The 18628-nt window shown below is 37.1% G+C and overlaps 1 protein-coding gene across 1 annotated transcript in view; it reads left to right on the top strand.

Annotated features, from left to right (window-relative positions):
* The first annotated feature begins 232 nt into the window (after positions 1–232).
* COL25A1 (collagen type XXV alpha 1 chain) overlaps positions 233–18628 on the top strand; it is a 31902-nt gene continuing 13506 nt past the window's right edge. Inside the window, exons 1-6 of the mRNA XM_070758157.1 lie at positions 233–283; positions 4915–4959; positions 6622–6699; positions 13416–13460; positions 14214–14258; positions 14535–14615. Of these exons, the coding sequence (XP_070614258.1) occupies positions 233–283; positions 4915–4959; positions 6622–6699; positions 13416–13460; positions 14214–14258; positions 14535–14615 (345 nt within the window). The remainder of the gene's footprint in view (positions 284–4914; positions 4960–6621; positions 6700–13415; positions 13461–14213; positions 14259–14534; positions 14616–18628) is intronic.

The following is an 18628-nucleotide window of genomic DNA, read 5'->3' on the forward strand; positions in this document are numbered from 1 at the left end:
AACATGTACAAAACACATTTAGATTTTCTTCTACTAATCCTCTTGTGTTAAATAATCATAATATGTATGATTCCTTAACTATCTTATATATCTCTATAGCATAACTTTATAATAGCAACTGTTTTAATATGCTCAGTTTCCACTACATATTTACTTCCTGTAGACAAAACTAATTCTTCATATTTCTCTTCTTACTTTTTCTGTCTCGACTTCATTTTGTCTGTGTTCCAACATGCAGGGGAGGTCAGGTGAATCTGGAACTAGAGGCCCTAAAGGGTCAAAGGTCAGTTATTAGCAACATCTGGTTTCATTGGTTAAATGCACTAAACCAACACAGTTATGTCTTTGCTGCCATTTTTGGTCAAATCTATATGTGGATGGGCTATTGTTATGATAAGCACATGTCATTTATTTGTTTCTTTTAGTGGAGTGTTCAAATACTAACCATTTAAAAAGTTGTAAAACTATTTTCAGTAACTGGAAAGATGAAGTTTATAGCCCTTAACTTTTCTTAGTAAAAATTTTCAATCCCCAGTTAATACCCCCCTTTCTGTTCTTTCTAAATTCTTTGCTATATAAGGTTCTCGCTTTTTCCTCCCAATTCGTTGATTAGTACCACATTTTAGTGCAGTATTTAGGTTCACACTAAAATTAAATAAGACATTACATACTATTTGACATTAGACATTAAGGCTAGCAGTTAGAGGCAGAGCATGCTCCGAATGAAAAATGAAAATGTTAAAAGTATGAATACTGTAATTGAATCTTTTTTTTTTTTGACCTGAGGCAATTTCTGATAATTCTGAGGCAATTTCTTTCAGGAAGCCAGGATTCTGTTCCCCAAAAAAGATGCTTCTGGTGCTATTAGATAAAGGACAGCTTTCTCTAATTGTTTGAATTTCAAATGTGGGAATAAACCTCCAGGTTTCCATTGTGCTTGGAAATACGTAACTGGCTGTTGGCATTTTTCTAAAACAGATGCAAAATGCTTATTTTTTAACAATTATATATCTGGTCAATTAGTAATATTTTGAGGTAATCTTTGAATTTATCTCCATGGATAATGCATTGCAAAACTCAATTCCTACAACTGTAGCTAATAAGGTTTAGCCTCCAGATCTCTTATCATCTTTGTTGCTCTTCTCTATTTCCTTCCTTCCTTCCTTCCTTCCTTCCTTCCTTCCTTCCTTCCTTCCTTCCTTCTGATCAAGTAATTTATCTTGATTGAAAGAGAGACTTATATCTGATTTTCACCAGAATAATTATTATCCACACTATTATAAAATAAGATTAATATGACCCTTCTTTTCCAATGTACAGTAGTTGGAAATCTTTTAAATGTGGTTTATACTTATACAAGTCGGATTTTTTTTATTCTGAAATGATCTCCAACACAACAACCATTGTTTAATAACACAGTTAAGAAAAAAACATTCATCATAAATCAAATTTTCCTCTTATGATTGTCAGCTATATTCTCTTGGAAATAGTTTAGATTTCCTTTTATGGAGACCTTGACTCTTGCTTTGTCCTGACTGAAGAAACTTGAAACCAACATTTTGGCTGTAAATTCCAAGTAAAGTATAAGAAGAAATTCCATGGTGTATAAGATTATGGTCTGCCCAACCCAGTCAATTATGATTAACATTTGTGTTGGGAAAATACTTAAGATTCTGAGAAACTTTGGATACCTTATAGCAGTGTTTTTCAACCAGTGTGCCGGGGCACACTAGTGTGCCGCGAGACATGGTCAGGTGTGCCGCGAAGCTCAGAAAGAAAGAGAGAGAGAGAGAAAGAAAGAGAGAGAGAGAAAGAAAACAACAGAGAGAGAGAAAGAAAGCAAGAGAGAGAGAGAGAAAGAAAGGCAGGGAAGGAGGGAGAGATAGAGCAAAAAAGAGAGGAAGGAAGAAAGAGGGATGGAGAGAGAGAGGAAGGAAGAGAGAGAAGGAGGGAGAGAAATAGAGCGAAAGGGAGGAAGAGAGAGAGAGAGAGAATTTTTTTGTCCAAACTTTGTTTAGCCCCCCACTCCCCTCCCCCGCTCAATGTGCCCCATGATTTTGTATATGTAAAAAATGTGTCGCAGCTCAAAAAAGGTTGAAAATTACTGCCTTATAGTACTCTTTCTTTTTCTTTTTGAATTGCATCCTATAGCAGAGTAATTTATCTTCATCTTTTATGTCTATTGAAGTCAGGGCCTTTGGAGATAGGAGTGTCTGTACAAATGCAAAATACTGAACTATTTTTTGCTATTACACTTTATTAATTAATTAATTAATAATAATTTATTGGATTTGTATGCCGCCCCTCTCCGCAGACTCGGGGTGGCTAACAACAATAATAAACACAACATGTACAATCCAATAATAAAAGCAACTAAAAACTCCTACTATAAAACCAAACATACACACAAACATACCATGCATGACTTGTAATGGCCTAGGGGGAAGGAATATCTCAACTCCCCCAAGCCTGGCAGTATAAATGAGTCTTGAGTAGTTTATGAAAGACAGGGAGGGTGGGGGAAGTTCTAATATCCGGGGGAGTTGGTTCCAGAGGGCCGGGGCCGCCACATAGAAAGCTCTTCCCCTGGGGCCCGCCAAACGACATTGTTTAGTCGACGGGACCTGGAGAAGGCCAACTCTGTGGGACCTTATCGGTCGCTGGGATTCGTGCGGTAGCAGGCGGTTCCGGAGGTAATCTGGTCCATTGCCATGTAGGGCTTTAAAGATCATAACCAACACTTTGAATTGTGACTGGAAACTGATCTGCAGTCAATGCAAGCCAAGGAGTGTTGAGGAAACATGGGCGAATCTTGGAAGCCCCACAATGGCTCTTGTGGCTGCGTTCTGCACGATCTGTTTGAACACATCAAATGTGTTCAAAATTTGTTGTGTTACTTATTTAAAATGCTGACACATAACTTGCCTGAAGTTCTCTTTAGGTATTTGAAATGTGTTTATACCACAAAGGTGGGGGAAATGATTCCTTTGCCTGCTGCTGGGAATAAAATTATTTCTAGTGTGTCTTAATTAGCACAATCACCTACTTATATCCAGGGTTGTCAGCCAACTTCCCAGTGAAAATTCCTTCTGTCTTGATTCTCAGGACAGAACACAGGACAGATTTCTTTCTTTCTTCATTTTCAATTTTGCTTCTCTCAAGTATAGTGGTCCCTCGATTTTCGCGGGTTCGAACTTTGCGAAATGACTATACCATGGTTTTTCATGTTTTTAATGTTTCCAAATGTAAAATAATGCACTTGGGGAAAAGGAATCCTCAATCTGAGTATTGCGTTGGCAGTTCTGTGTTAGCAAAAACTTCAGAAGAGAAGGATTGAGGGGTAGTGATTTCTGACAGTCTCAAAATGGGTGAGCAGTGTGGTCGGGCGGTAGGAAAAGCAAGTAGGGTGCTTGGCTGCATAGCTAGAGGTATAACAAGCAGAAAGAGGGAGATTGTGATCCCCTTATATAGAGCGCTGGTGAGACCACATTTGGAGTATTGTGTTCAGTTCTGGAGACCTCACCTACAAAAAGATATTGACAAAATTGAACGGGTCCAAAGACGGGCTACAAGAATGGTGGAAGGTCTTAAATATAAAACGTATCAGGAAAGACTTAATGAACTCAATCTGTATAGTCTGGAGGACAGAAGGAAAAGGGGGGACATGATCGAAACATTTAAATATGTTAAAGGGTTAAATAAGGTTCAGGAGGGAAGTGTTTTTAATAGGAAAGTGAACACAAGAACAAGGGGACACAATCTGAAGTTAGTTGGGGGAAAGATCAAAGGCAACATGAGAAAATATTATTTTACTGAAAGAGTAGTAGATCCTGGGAACAAACTTCCAGCAGACGTGGTTGGTAAATCCACAGTAACTGAATTTAAACATGCCTGGGATAAACATATATCCATTGTAAGATAAAATACAGAAAATAGTATAAGGGCAGACTAGATGGACCATGAGGTCTTTTTCTGCCGTCAGTCTTCTATGTTTCTATGTTTCAAAAATATTAATTAAAAAATACTTTCCCTATACCATGGTTTTTCCCGCACGATGACGTCATACGTCATCGCCAAACTTTAATAAATTTTTTTTAAATAAATTTTAATAAATAAACATGGTGAGTAATAATCTAAATGGTTGCTAAGGGAATGGAAAATTGCAATTTAGGGGTTTAAAGTGTTAAGGGAAGGCTTGTGATACTGTTCATGGCCAAAAATAGTGTATTTACTTCCGCATCTCTACTTCGTGGAAATTCGACTTTCGCGGGCGGTTCCAGAACTCATGCCCCGCGAAAATCGAGGGAACACTGTATTCCATTTTAAAGGAGGAGGTTTAGAATCATATCCTTGACTTTTATAAAAGCAACATCTTCCTTCCCACGTTTCTTAGCCTAAAAAACCCTATTTCTTTCTTTCCCAATCATCCCCAGTTATAAAATATCTGCTCAGCAACCATCATTTTCTTCAATTCTTGAAGGAAACAGCGACCCACAATATTACACTCATGCAATCTTCAGAGAGCTTCATTGAGAATTGATAGGCAAGAAAGATGTCATGTTGATAACAAGAGAGTTATCTCCTCATACCATCTCTTGTAATTACTACACAATGATCAAATGTGTTCAAAATTTATTGACAACAGGGGACGCTACGCCCCTCTTTTGTTAAGAAGGAGTGAGGGAGTAAGAGGCTTTTTGGTTTTTTAAGCAATAGCTAAATTATTACTGTGCATTCTTTATTGATTAGGCTGTTGCAGGGACATATTCCCAGCCTTTTCTCAGCGCTTTTATCTTGTAAAGAATGAAGATAATGGTGACACTCACTTCAAAATTCTGTGGAGGAATTGGTGACTTTAGTTTTCTACTATAATAGCAAACTTAAAATATTGATGCTTATTCTTTTCCCCCCTAGGGTGATCCAGGAAATAACGGTGATTTGGGAGCAATGGGACCAAGGGTAAGTGAGTTGAAATAATTGACAGTATACAAAAATGACTCCCTTGAGGCAAAGGGATACAATCATTATTTTCAGGTTTGATTATATGATATATAATAATATATAATATTAGGATTGCCCCCACCCTCCTTGCCTTTCGTAAACTTCTTAAGACCCACCTCTGCCATCAGGCATGGGGAAATTGAGACATCTTCCCCAGGCCTATATCATTTGTGTACAGTATGTTGTGTGTATGTTTTTTAATTATGGATTTTTTAGTTTTTAAATATTAGATTTGTATTTTACATTGTGTTCTACTATTGCTGTGAGCCGCCCCGAGTCTACGGAGATGGGCGGCATACAAATTTAACAAATAAATAAATAAATAAATATATCAGTGTTTCTCAATGTTAGTGCCTCTCAGAGCTTTGGCGTTTTGTTTCTGGGTCGTATTCAAAAACCCAGGTTTCATCACCAGTGATGACGTAACTTAATCATGTAACTTAATCATGTAACATTGCTTGATCGTCGATTCCATTTTTTTCGTGATGTGGTCGGCGCGCAGAAGTTTACAATAACTGACGTCCTGCCGCTTCCACAGGTTGGAAAGCACTGAGAGCGGTTTCGTAGCAAAGCTTAGCATCTCCCCCACCTACTCCAAGTTCTTCAGTCCCACTCCGACCAATAGGAGCGGCACAGGAAATTCAATTGCATTACTTTTGGAACGCACCCTATATCAACAAAAATGAAATCAGTTGTCAAAAAATGTGTTTGAAGACATTGTGCAAAGACTGGGAGAAATGAAAAATTTCTCCAATCTCTGAGAAACTTTCCTTAACTCTAAATCAGGAAATAGGTGGGCAAGATATATACTGTATTAATGTTTACATATACTAGGGGAACAATGTGTTCTGTAATTAGTTATACTTGCAAAATGAACCTAGGAAAATTATTATTATTATTATTATTATTATTATTATTATTATTATTATTATTATTATTTATTAGATTTGTATGCCGCCCCTCTCCGTAGACTCGGGGCGGCTCACAATACAATAAAAACAGTTTATAACAAATCTAATAATTTACAATTTAAAATATTAAAAAAAACCATTATTAAAAGCAAGAATATACACAAGCATACCATACATAAATTGTATAGGCCCGGGGGAGATATCTCAGTTCCCCCATGCCTGACGACAACGGTGGGTTTTAAGGAGTTTGCGAAAGGCGAGGAGGGTAGGGGCAGTTCTAATCTCTGGGGAGAGCTGGTTCCAGAGAGACGGTGCCGCCACAGAGAAGGCTCTTCCCCTGGGGCCAGCCAACCGACATTGTTTAGTTGATGGGACCCGGAGAAGGTCCACTCTGTGGGACCTAATTGGTCGCTGGGATTCTTGCAGCAGAAGGCGGTCTCGGAGATATTCTGGTCCGATGCCATGAAGGGCTTTAAAGGTCATAACCAACACTTTGAATTGTGACCAGAAATTGATCGGCAACCAATGCAGACTGCGGAGTGTTGGTGTAACATGGGCATACCTAGGGAAGCCCATGATTGCTCTCGTAGCTGCATTCTGCACGATCTGAAGTTTCCGAACGTTTTTATTGCATTCATTAACACAATTTGTAATGTGAGCTTATGACAAATGTGACATGTTTGTACATTTCCAGTGCTTTTTTTAATAGGGTCCACCTGGAGAAAAAGGTGACCTAGGTGCCACAGAAATCATTGACTTCAATGGGAATATCCATGAAGCATTACAGGTTTGTGATCAATACACAATAAATATAAGGTTCTGTTGTTCATACGTTACCAACATCACTGAGTAATAAAGCACAAACTTTGCATGTATATGATCCTCGTTTTAATTCCACCATAACAGAATTTGGAAATAAGTTGATCATCAAATAGTATGATTTAATGGGTAAAAGACAGCTTCATATAATTTTAGAAAATGCCATCTGCAATTGTTATCTGGACAAATTATCTCTAATTTGTTGTTCCTCGAATGTACATCAACACATACATTTTCTTGGTAGAATTGCTTCTAGCTATATTGGCTGGGAGTTCCCAGTTTTTGGGAAGGTACCAAATTAGGGATGCCTGATCTGGAATGTTAATTGTTAGCATTCTTCCATGGTAGCATTAAATAAATGATTGCTTCTGCATCTCTAGATCTTTACTTACAATTTATGGTTAATAAGATATTGGAATATATTTCAATATGAAATATTTGCACTGAGTTCATTCAAAATGCCTTAAAAGGAAACAGCAGCTAATTAACCATATATTGATTTAAGAAAAGTTAAGTAGGGTCAGATTTTTTTAGTATTTAGGTGTGAAATTAGCGTAAGTTATTGGGTGAATGTTCATGAATGTTTTTAAAAATGTTTTAGAATTTTTAAAAAAAAAATAATTGTATTAATTGGATTTTATTGTATTGTTATCTCTACTATATATGCTGTGAGCCGCCCCGAGTCTTCGGAGAGGGGCGGCATACAAATCCGATTAAATAAATAAAATAAAAAAATTAATAACCAAGAAATCCTAGGGCCATAAACTAAACTGGGAAGTTGAAAAACAAAAACAAAATAGTTCACAAAAATGTATATTTCAAATGAAGTTATTTTAATACAGGATAAATGGCTACGTGGGACAATTAGTTGCAAAGAATTTTATTCTGGTTGCTTATCGTTAGCTCTACCCATAGTTAGGTAATGGGCAAGAAAGTCTTGTGCAAATTACATATCTTGAAAACCTTTTCTGAAAATATATTGCTATTAATTTATGTCCAAAGTTGTCTTCTTTTTTAAAGTCAATTTGATGACTTTAAAAGGGGGGACATGATCGAAACATTTAAATATGTTAAAGGGTTAAATAAGGTTCAGGAGGGAAGTGTTTTTAATAGGAAAGTGAACACAAGAACAAGGGGACACAATCTGAAGTCAGTTGTGGGAAAGATCAGAAGCAACGTGAGAAAATATTATTTCACTGAAAGAGTGGTAGATCCTTGGAACAAACTTCCAGCAGACGTGGTTGGTAAATCCACAGTAACTGAATTTAAACATGCCTGGGATAAACATATATCCATTGTAAGATAAAATACAGGAAATAGTATAAGGGCAGACTAGATGGACCATGAGGTCTTTTTCTGCCGTCAGTCTTCTACGTTTCTATGTTTCTATGATGTAACTGAAATCACTATTTATTTCAGTTCAGCACAGATGTTAAATATAATAAATGATTAGAATACTCCATATATAAGTGTCCAGTCAAGTTATTAGCCCCTCAGAATAATCAAAGATTCTTCATGAATTGAAGGGATTTTGGATATGAAATAACAATATTACAATTTAGTTATACTATCTATATAGTCAGAAAACTGTCTCATACCATTATATAGATATATGTTTGCAAACTTTTGCCAATATAAGATTCAGCCTTATTCCTTCTCAAGGACTTTTTCAAAGAACTTTTCAAGCGATATAGAATTTAATTTTGATGCCTGTGGTTGTTGCTTAGCACAGTAAACAAAAGACTCACCATAGAGATCAATCACTAACTTTCCTTTCTGAAGATGAAGGTTATAAGTTATAGCAAGATTTTGTTACATGAATGCTACATTCCATAATCTTTACGGAATAGAAAATTTTCATCATTGAAAAGTAGTAAGTGTTTAATGTCTACATGCAAAAAATGAGATAAATGTATAAACAGAAATCAAAATACTGAAGGAATAAACCTTTAAAAACAATATCCTTACTGGATTCTCAAATAACCTTCAAAATACTGAAAAAGCAAACATTTCAAAAATAAATCCTTTTATTTGTGATAAAATATATCAATACAAATAGGATTTTCATCCAAAATATAATTTTATATATTTCAGCACTGTACAGTTTATTTGTATAAATTAATTTCATCCAGTGTAAGTCACACATGATTAAATATAAATAATTACAGTCACCTAATGATTTATAATCCCACAGATTCAAGACCATTATTTGTGAGTTTACAAAAATTGATCTTAAAATCATTATAATAATAGGAAACTGTTTCTTTTTGAAAGCAAACAAAGTAATTCATATTAAATGCTTCAATAAGTACATGGATTGTTACCGGTATGTGTAGATACTTGGATGTAAAGATGTAAGAGTGGTACTTAGACAATATTTTATTTTTGGGGAGCTGGACAGATGCTTCTCTCAAACTTTCCTGTGAAATCTGTTCTTAAACAAGCAAAGTGTTCTGTTTCAAACTGAACATCTGGTAACATTATTTTCTGCTAATATATTTTGCCAACAGAGGATTACCACCTTAACTGTCACGGTAATTCCTATTGCATGACCTTGTTTTGTAGCTGTTTTCATGTGTGGTGTTGCATGTTTACACTTATTCTGATTTATAAATGTCTCTTTCTCTATCAGATATTAACTGTGCATTAACACCACCTCTATTTTCTGCCTCAGGTGTATCGGTGGATGCATTGAGGAAAGCGAGGACTCTAGTTTTAGTACTTATGGTCATTAATAGCAGCAGTATGGCCATTTCAGCAAAAAAGATTCAAGTTTTCATTAGCATTGTAAAATCTGTCTAACCATGTTTATTTAAATGTGGCATTTGTGCAATTTTCATGGGAAATTTTAAAAATGCAATAATATAAAAAAGTTAATTTTTCCTATAACTTACTTTTATAAATTACGTAATAGTTTTTTAAAAAATTATATTAGTTGTGTTAGAAGATACAGCACATGTTTGCTTCAAATTTGTATTTATTTCATTTAGTACAGTTGATATGAATTTAATTGCCATAATAAGTAATTTTTGAAGAGTCACTTGACATTTCAATGCAACCACTGTCCATTGAAATATTCCTTTTCCATTCAGAATCAATCATGACTAAATGGGAATGTTTGTATTATTTAAAATGTGTGAAATAATATTAACAAAAATTGAAAGTAACTAATTGAAAACATCACTCGGCCTTGATTTTTGTACTTTCCTATTGGCTTTCTTCACCTCTAATTTCATTAACTTACAGGTAAAACAAGTTAACATCAAAGTCAGCCAAATATAGATAAACAATGATATTTTCAGGAAATACAGAGCAAGTTTAGTATACTGACTAAGGTGCTGAACTAGAAAACTGAAAAATCATGAATTCAAGTCATCCTTATCAGGAGTAAGTTCTAATGCAGTGTTTCCCAACCTTGGCAACTTGAAAATATTTGGACTTCAACTCCCAGAATTCCCCAGCCAGCAAATGCTGGCTGGGGAATTCTGGGAGTTGAAGTCCAAATATCTTCAAGTTGCCAAGGTTGGGAAACACTGTTCTAATGCATGCGCAATGCTGAAAATTTGGCTTCCGTACATGTGTAGAAGCAAAAAACAAGATGGAGCGCCATAAGTCATAGCTATTTCGTGGGCATGGCTAGCCAGCCATCACTCCCCATTCAGTGAGCGTCAGGTAGTTCCCGCTACCCATTCTAAAGAACCGGTCCTAACCAATAGGAACCCACCTCTGATCCTTAGGTATGAAAGTCATCTGGATGACTTTCAGATTCTCTCAGTCCAACTCCCGTTAAAGAGTTGTAATAAAATAGAAACTGTGAGTATTATCTACAACATCTAGAGTTGTACAAAACAGATGCAGGCTATTGTTATGACGATGATAATGATGATAGTAATATTTAAGTGGGTTTTGGTTTTTATAATTCATGTAAGATAATTAGGTATTAGTAGTATTTCAATGAAACTTTTGCTTTATTTCATTTATTATACAGTGATACCTTGTTTTACAAACTTAATTGGTTCCGGGACGAGGTTCTTAAGGTGAAAAGTTTGCAAGATGAAACAATGTTTCCCATAGGAATCAATGGAAAAGCGATTAATGCGTGCAAGCCCAAAATTCACCCCTTTTGCCAGCCGAAGCGCCCATTTTTGCGCTGCTGGGATTCACCTGAGGCTCCCCTCCATGGGAAACCTCGGGGAGCATCAGTGAAATTGCAGCATTGCAAAAACACCGAAGTCCTTGAAACCCCACCTCCGGACCTCTGTGTTTTTGCCATGCTGCGATTTCACTGAGGCTCGCCTTGCTGGGAAACCCCACCTCCGGACTTCCGTTGCCGGCGAAGCGCCTGTTTTTGCGTTGCTGGGATTCCCTTGCTGGGATTCCCCTGCAGCATCACAAAAACACGGAAGTCTGGAGGTGGGGTTTCTCATGGAGGGGAGCCTCAGGGGAATCCCAGCAGTGCAAAAATGGGTGCTTCGCTGGCAATGGAAGTCCAGAGGCAGGGCATCCCAGCGGTGGCGGTGGGTTTGTAAGGTAAAAATAGTTTGTAAGAAGAGGCAAAAAAGTCTTAAACCCCGGGTTTGTATCTCGAAAAGTTTGTATACCGAGGCGTTTGTAAGACGAGGTATCACTGTATATCAAAGTTTTTATATAAATAGATATTTCTTTATTATTTCATTGCTGTATAGCGCTCAGAATCAAATGCTAAATTAATATTGAAAGGAAAAAAGCTAAACGACAGCTTGTATTATTAATTTACTGTGTACTTACATTAAATTGTATGGCATAATGTCTCAAGGGCAATTCTTATTCTTCTGGTCTTTGGTGCTTATTGTATAGCAAAATAGAGAACATTTCTGACTAAAATACAGCAGAGATTGGAAGTATCATAATATCTGCATACCCCAACTTTGCTTCAAATATCTTAATTGTTGCAATCAGGCCACCATCAGCTAAATCTTCGTCTTGTCCTTCCTATTTTGGGGAGTTTAGCTCCCTGGTGTTGCCACTCATTCCTGTTCTGGGCAGGAAATTGAGATGTGTGACATTTTAAAAATAAAAAAAAGGAAAAAAACAAACTTTAAGGATGACCTTTTAGAATAGATGCTATTAAAACCCTGTAAGACTCACTTATACCGCCAGGCATGGGGGAGTTGAGACACCTTTCCCCCAGGCTTTTTTATACTTTGTTTTATGTTTGGTATGAATGTTGCCGCTTGGTTTTTTAAGTAATGATAGGGTTTTATATGTTTTTAATATTAGATTTGTTCTACTGTTATATTGTTTTTATTGCTGTTGTGAGCCGCCCCGAGTCTTTGGAGAAGGGAGGCATACAAATCTAATAAGTAAGTAAGGAAGGAAGGAAGGGAGGGAGGGAGGAAGGAAGGAAAGAAAGAAAGAAAGAAAGAAAGAAAGACTTGGCAATTTATTTTGCAGTTATACCTGGGTTTTGGAAAGTAGTTATGATCTTACCATTAACAGCCAACATACCATATTTTTTTCTGCTATATGGCACTCAAATAACCAAACCTTTTTTAAATGGAATTCTATATGGATTTGTTTTATTCAAGACTTATTTACAATTACACAAATTTACAAATTAGAAGTATGCAGAAAGGAGGACAATAGTCCTGTATTTTTCCTCTCTCAGTACTTTCTGGATAATTTTCTGGTACTAGGGAGCCAGTCATCTTTGAAATGAGATTATAATCTTTTCAACTGGGATTCCCTGAGTCCCTAAACACCACAAAAGGTCTGCAAGAGATCATGATTGAACAAAAGATAAATTTTTTTTTTTAACATTGCATACCATGTAATTCTAGTGGTCACAGTGATTGGAATTTTTATGTGCTGGGATTCAGCGGCTGGCCTGTCGCTTTGCTAGTGTTGTACATGTTGTAAAGCATTTTATAGGTTTCATATTTTTTGTGATTTTTATGCATGGGTAATCTGAAACCTGAATATTATTCCAAGGATTCCTCCAGGGCAAAAGGTTGAGAAAGGCTGTTTTAATCTGAGCCAGGCATGATTTGTCATACCCCCACTATTTTTTTTTTCCCTTTGATCATGGCAGCTGCTTATTTATTCCATAGAACTGATAAATTCTTAATAATTCTTAGAAACTGCAATATAGATTATATCAGATTTAACCCCATCCTTACCTTGTCTTGATTTCTTTGGCAAAGTTATAAATGAAAATTAATGTACATTTTAAAAATCTTGCTAAGCTTCAGCTTTTCTTATTCTCCTGCTATAATTCAAAAAGGGACATACAAAAGAAATCTTGGAAGCCTTGAAAATTAATTCTATTTCATTCTTCCTGCAAGCATTATGTTAAGTAGTATATATAATATTTTTAACTGGGTATAGGCAGCCTTTTAAGTGGCCATGCCTATTTAGGGATCAAGTAAACTGGCTATTATTCTACAATCAGATTGCATATCTATCTTTGTCTACCAAAAACTCATTAGTTTTGTTAGAGTCAGATTTCATCACTGTTGTTTAATATTGTCATTCTGATATTTAACACATTTTGTCTATCTATCTGTATATGGTCATCAATTGTCATTTATGTTGTTAGTCCTTGACTGTTTTGTTATTGTGATGCTTATTTTGCATAGCAAAATAAAGTTTGATGAATATATGGGTAGTATATACTGCAATGAAGTGAATTAATTTTATATTTAGGGTCCTCCAGGCCCAACGGGACCCCAAGGATTGCCAGGATCAAAGGTGAGCATATCAATTGTATTTGCGTGATTATTAATACATTATGTATTTTTTATAATTAACAATGGCATTGTACCAGTCTGCGAAGAGGGGCGGCATACAAATCTAATAAACTATAACTAACTATAGCTAACAACAGTGCGCTTCGAAGATCTTACAAGATAGTAGGATGATTTTTTAAAAAATAGTTCAACGGTAACAAAGTATTGTATAACCGCTGTTTGTACAACAAATTTGAATGATCATTTAATTTTCTTATGCTATTCTTGAAATGCTTTAAAATAATTTAAATACCAAGTTTTAGTAAAGCAAGATTATATAGTAAATTATTCATGGGAATACTATTTATGAAAGAATTTCATGGTATCCCAGATTCCTGGTCTTTTGTGAAGCAGTAGATAGAGAAACTTTGTTAAACCACACCACAAGCCACCAGTGTGTTTTGTTGTTGTTGTTGTTGTTGTTGTTGTTGTTGTTATTATTATTATTATTATTATTATTATTATTATTATGGCTTGTTTCAAGAAGGCTTATTTTGGAAGTGAATCAGAATTTCTAGTTCAAACTAAATGACAAACATTAGTAAGTTCAAAAGTTGAAATATATGCTTTGGATTTCTTCCTTGTAGGAAGAAGCAGGAAAGAGAAAGCACATTGATCAAGCAGACTTATTTATTTAGTATTAAATTGCATTATGTTATATTCCAGATAATAATATCACTGTGGAACTAAGTTAGAACTGTTTTTTATTTTGCAGGGTGAAGCTGGATCACCAGGATTACCTGGTGCTGATGGGGAGCAGGTATTTGAATATCTTTATCACATTAATATCGATAAAGGAATATGATATGATAATGGTTCAGTAAAAATTGAATATAAAGGAAAAGATAGGAGGAGGAAGAGAGGAGGAAAGAAATATTTTGCTGCAGAACATTTTTCGCTATCCTTAAAGAATTTAAAAAAAATACTGCCAGTTATTAATGTAATTACATTTTCTACTTCTGAAGTTAATACAGTTCAAATTAATTTACATTGTTAGTGTAATGCACAATTCATTATTATAAATATGCCATTTCAGGGATTCAAAGGTTCAAAAGGTGATCTGGGTGACCCTGGAATACCAGGAGAAAAAGGAGGCATTGGACTTCCAGGTTTGCCAGTAAGTTTACTTAAAATTTATTTATTCAATTTTATTTTATTTATTCAATTTTTATGCCGCCCTTCTGCTTAGACTCAGGGCGGCTTACAACATGTTAGCAATAGCGCTTTTTAACAGAGCCAGCCTATTGCCCCCACAATCCGGGTCCTCATTTTACCCACCTCGGAAGGATGGAAGGCTGAGTCAACCTTGAGCCGGTGATGAGATTTGAACTGCTGACTTACAGATCTACAGTCAGCTTCAGTGGCCTGCAGTACTGCACTCTACCTGCTGCGCCACCCCAGCTCATTATTGTTTTGATAGTATCAGTATTGGGTTGCAGCATGGATGGTCTACTACGCTGTCCAGGTAGGAAAAAATAGAGATATGCACCCATCTCTGTGTCTCTGATGCATGCATGCATGCGCTCGCGTGAGATTCGGCTTTTGTGCATGTGCAAGAAGTGAAATCTCACACAAGGACACTTGTGTGGGAGAGATTTTGCCGATTTTCGGCATTTTTTTGCACGGAAGCAGAGAAATAGTCAAAAATCGGTGAAATTTCTCTCACACGAGCATCCTCACGCAAAATTTCACTTCCTTCACATGCATAAAGCCAAATTTCATGCCAGCGTACATGCGCACACCAGACGCAAGCACAGCGGAGTGCACCCGGAGCGCCAGCGATGGGGAGCCCTTCACTGGATAGCATCATTTCTCACTATCTTTTTCTCTTCATTCATATTGTTTTTATTTTATAACATGGTACTATGCAAAAAGATTTACATTAAGGAAGGACAATAAAAGAGTGGTAGTTTTAATTAATTTTAGATTAGTGGAATCAAAGAAATGACAGCTTTGAAGAAAGCTTTGAAAAAAGAGAAGAAAAAGTAATTTTTTTGTCGGAAAAATTCCAAGGGTATGGGCAGTGTAAATGCACTCAACATATAAATACGCTGAACATACATGTGTTGTACATGTGTGTAAATAAAAATCAAAAAGATATAGAAATAAATCATTTTTTTATTTATCTTCCTTTGGAAATGTTTAAATCAACTACTTGAATGGTAAATCAATTAATTATGTTTTAATTCTGTTCTGTTGAGCTCTCTGGTAGAATCCTCCCACAAATTCACAGGTACAAATTTCAGACACACACACGTTTGAAAATTCGAAACAATGTTCTTTATAATGAAAATTCCCTTAAACCAAGCCCTCTTGGGATAGCAAAGAGCACTTGTCTCCAAACAAACTGGTAATTTGTACAAGTCCCTTATCAGTTCTGTGATACTTAGCTTGCAGCTGTGAGGCAATTCACAGTCCTTCTTCTTTCACAAAGTGAAACACACTTTGCTCTGGTTTAGTTTCAAAGTGGGGGAAAATCAGCACACAAAAGGTCAAAGTCAGTAAAGCAGAACACAAGGATCATATAATCCTCCACAATGGCCAAACCCACAGGCTGCTATTTATAGCAGCCTCACTAATTACCACAGCCCCACCCAACCACAGGTGGCCTCATTTTCTTTGATAATAATCTCTCAGTTGTTGCTGCCTATGCATCGCTCTCCACATGCGTGGCTGTATCATTAACTCTTGTTCCGAATCCAAGGAGGAGCTAGATAATTGATCTCCTTCTGAGCTGTCTGCCACACTCTCCTCCTCCCTGTCACTCATGTCTTCTTGGTCAGAGGAGCCTTCATCAGCAGATTCCACCGGGGGGGGGGGCAAAACAAGCCTGCAGCATGTGGATGTTTCCCCCACATCCACAGTCCTTGGGGCAGGAGCTGGGCCAGAGCTAACCACAACAAATTCCAAGACATGGCAAAGCTAACTAACAAAATTGCAAATAAATATGTTAATTACACTTAGTGGGAGATGAACTGTTTATAAGATAAAGCAGTACATACTATATAACAAAGTATTTAAACCCCTCTCTCTCTCTCTTTCTCTCTCTCTCCCTTTCTCTCCCCCTCTCTCTCCCACCCTCCCTCCCTTTCTCTCCTTCTCTCCTTTTTTCTCTCTCTCTCTCTCTTCCTTCTTACATACACTAGTATTATTAATAGTCTAACCTGGTCTCTTGCATTATAGGAGATAGCATTCCTGTGAAAACATTTCCATATTATCAGGCATCTTTACTGTAGATGTAAAATGAAAGCAGCATGTAGAAGTCCCACTGAGGAAATAACTGTTGGTTTGTTGAGGCACTTATTATTCTTCCCAAGTGCACCGCTCTCACAAGAGTGATGATAAATTTCATAAATTTAAAGTTCATATCAAGGTCAGGAACTCCGCAATCAAGGAGGTTCAAATGAATATTGATTTATTGCACGCTAACACTCTTTATAAGAATCTGAACTACTAATGGTGAAAACAAATTGGCAGTAGATAAGAGTCAATAGAATTCAAGCTGGGGCGGATTTATATCTGTTGCGGGTGTGAAGGGATTCAAAACTGATGACACATTTAACCCTTCCCTTGGTCAGCTTGGTGATCTCCTACAATTCAAGGTTAAACTCAATTCAACCTCAAACAAAAAAAATTGAATTAGTCTGGTAATATTTTTCTTGCAACTAAATTTCTTTAACATTATAATTGTTGTGAGCCGCTTCGAGTCTTTGGAGACGGGCGGCATTTATTTATTTATTTATTTATTGATTGATTGATTGATTGATTGATTTGATTTGTATGCCGCCCCTCTCCGTAGACTCGGAGCGGCTCACAACAATAACAAAGACAATGTAAGAACAAATCTAATAATTTAAAAAACACTAAAAACCCCATTATTAAAAGCAAGCATACACACAAACATACCATGTATAAACTGTATAGGCCTGGGGGAGATGTCTCAGTTCCCCCATGCCTGACGGCAGAGATGGGTCTTAAGAACTTTACGAAAGGCAAGGAGGGTGGGGGCAGTTCTGATCTCCGGGGGGAGCTGGTTCCAGAGGGTCGGCGCCGCCACAGAGAAGGCTCTTCTCCTGGGTCCCACCAAACGACATTGTTTAGTCGACGGGACCCGGAGAAGGCCAACTCTGTGGGACCTAACCGGTCGCTGGGATTCGTGCGGCAGAAGGCGGTCCCAGAGATAATCTGGTCCGGTGCCATGAAGGGCTTTATAGGTCATAACCAACACTTTGAATTGTGACCGGAAATTGATCGGCAACCAATGCAAACTGCGGAGTGTTGGTGTAACATGGGCATACCTTGGGAAGCCCATGATTGCTCTCGCAGCTGCATTCTGCACGATCTGAAGTTTCCGAACACTTTTCAAAGGTAGCCCCATGTAGAGAGCATTACAGTAGTCAAGCCTCGAGGTGATGAGGGCGTGAGTGATTGTGAGCAGTGAGTCCCGGTCCAGATAGGGCCGCAACTGGTGCACCAGGCGAACCTGGGCAAATGCCCCCCGTCTCCACAGCTGAAAGATGCATACAAATCTAATAAATCATTATTGTTGTTGTTGTTGTTGTTGTTGTTGTTGTTATTATGTGTTTAAAGTTTCCACAAGTTAGCTTGTGATAATACAGCAGACTAGAATGCAAGGATTGCATCCAAATAATTCCACATTCAGATCCTGCTATCTCCAAAGAGTAGTAAGGGTAGGGAGGGACCCCAGTCTAAGACTCTGGACAAACATTATTGGTCACTGTAGAATCATTTCCCCAACCTGATGCTTTCATTGACAAAGTTCCTGCATTAAATGGCATGTTCTGAATATCAGAGTTGCTTTGAACATCAAAATATAAGGGTCAGCCTAATCACCAATATGACAATTGTAGATGTGCCAAATACAGTGATACCTTGTCTTACAAACTTGATTGGTTCCAGGACAAGGTTCTTAAGTTGAAAAGTTTGTAAGACGAAACAATGTTTCCCATAGGAATCAATGGAAAAGCAATTTATATGTGCAAGCCCAAAATTCATCCCTTTTGCCAGCCAAAGTGCCCGTTTTTGTGCTGCTGGGATTCCCCTGAGGCTCCCCTCCATGGGAAACCCCACTCTGGACTTCTGTGTTTTTGTGATGCTGCAGGAGAATCC

This window comes from Erythrolamprus reginae, chromosome 7 (genome assembly GCF_031021105.1).
Source record: "Erythrolamprus reginae isolate rEryReg1 chromosome 7, rEryReg1.hap1, whole genome shotgun sequence".
In the NCBI taxonomy this organism is placed as follows: Eukaryota; Metazoa; Chordata; class Lepidosauria; order Squamata; family Dipsadidae; genus Erythrolamprus; species Erythrolamprus reginae.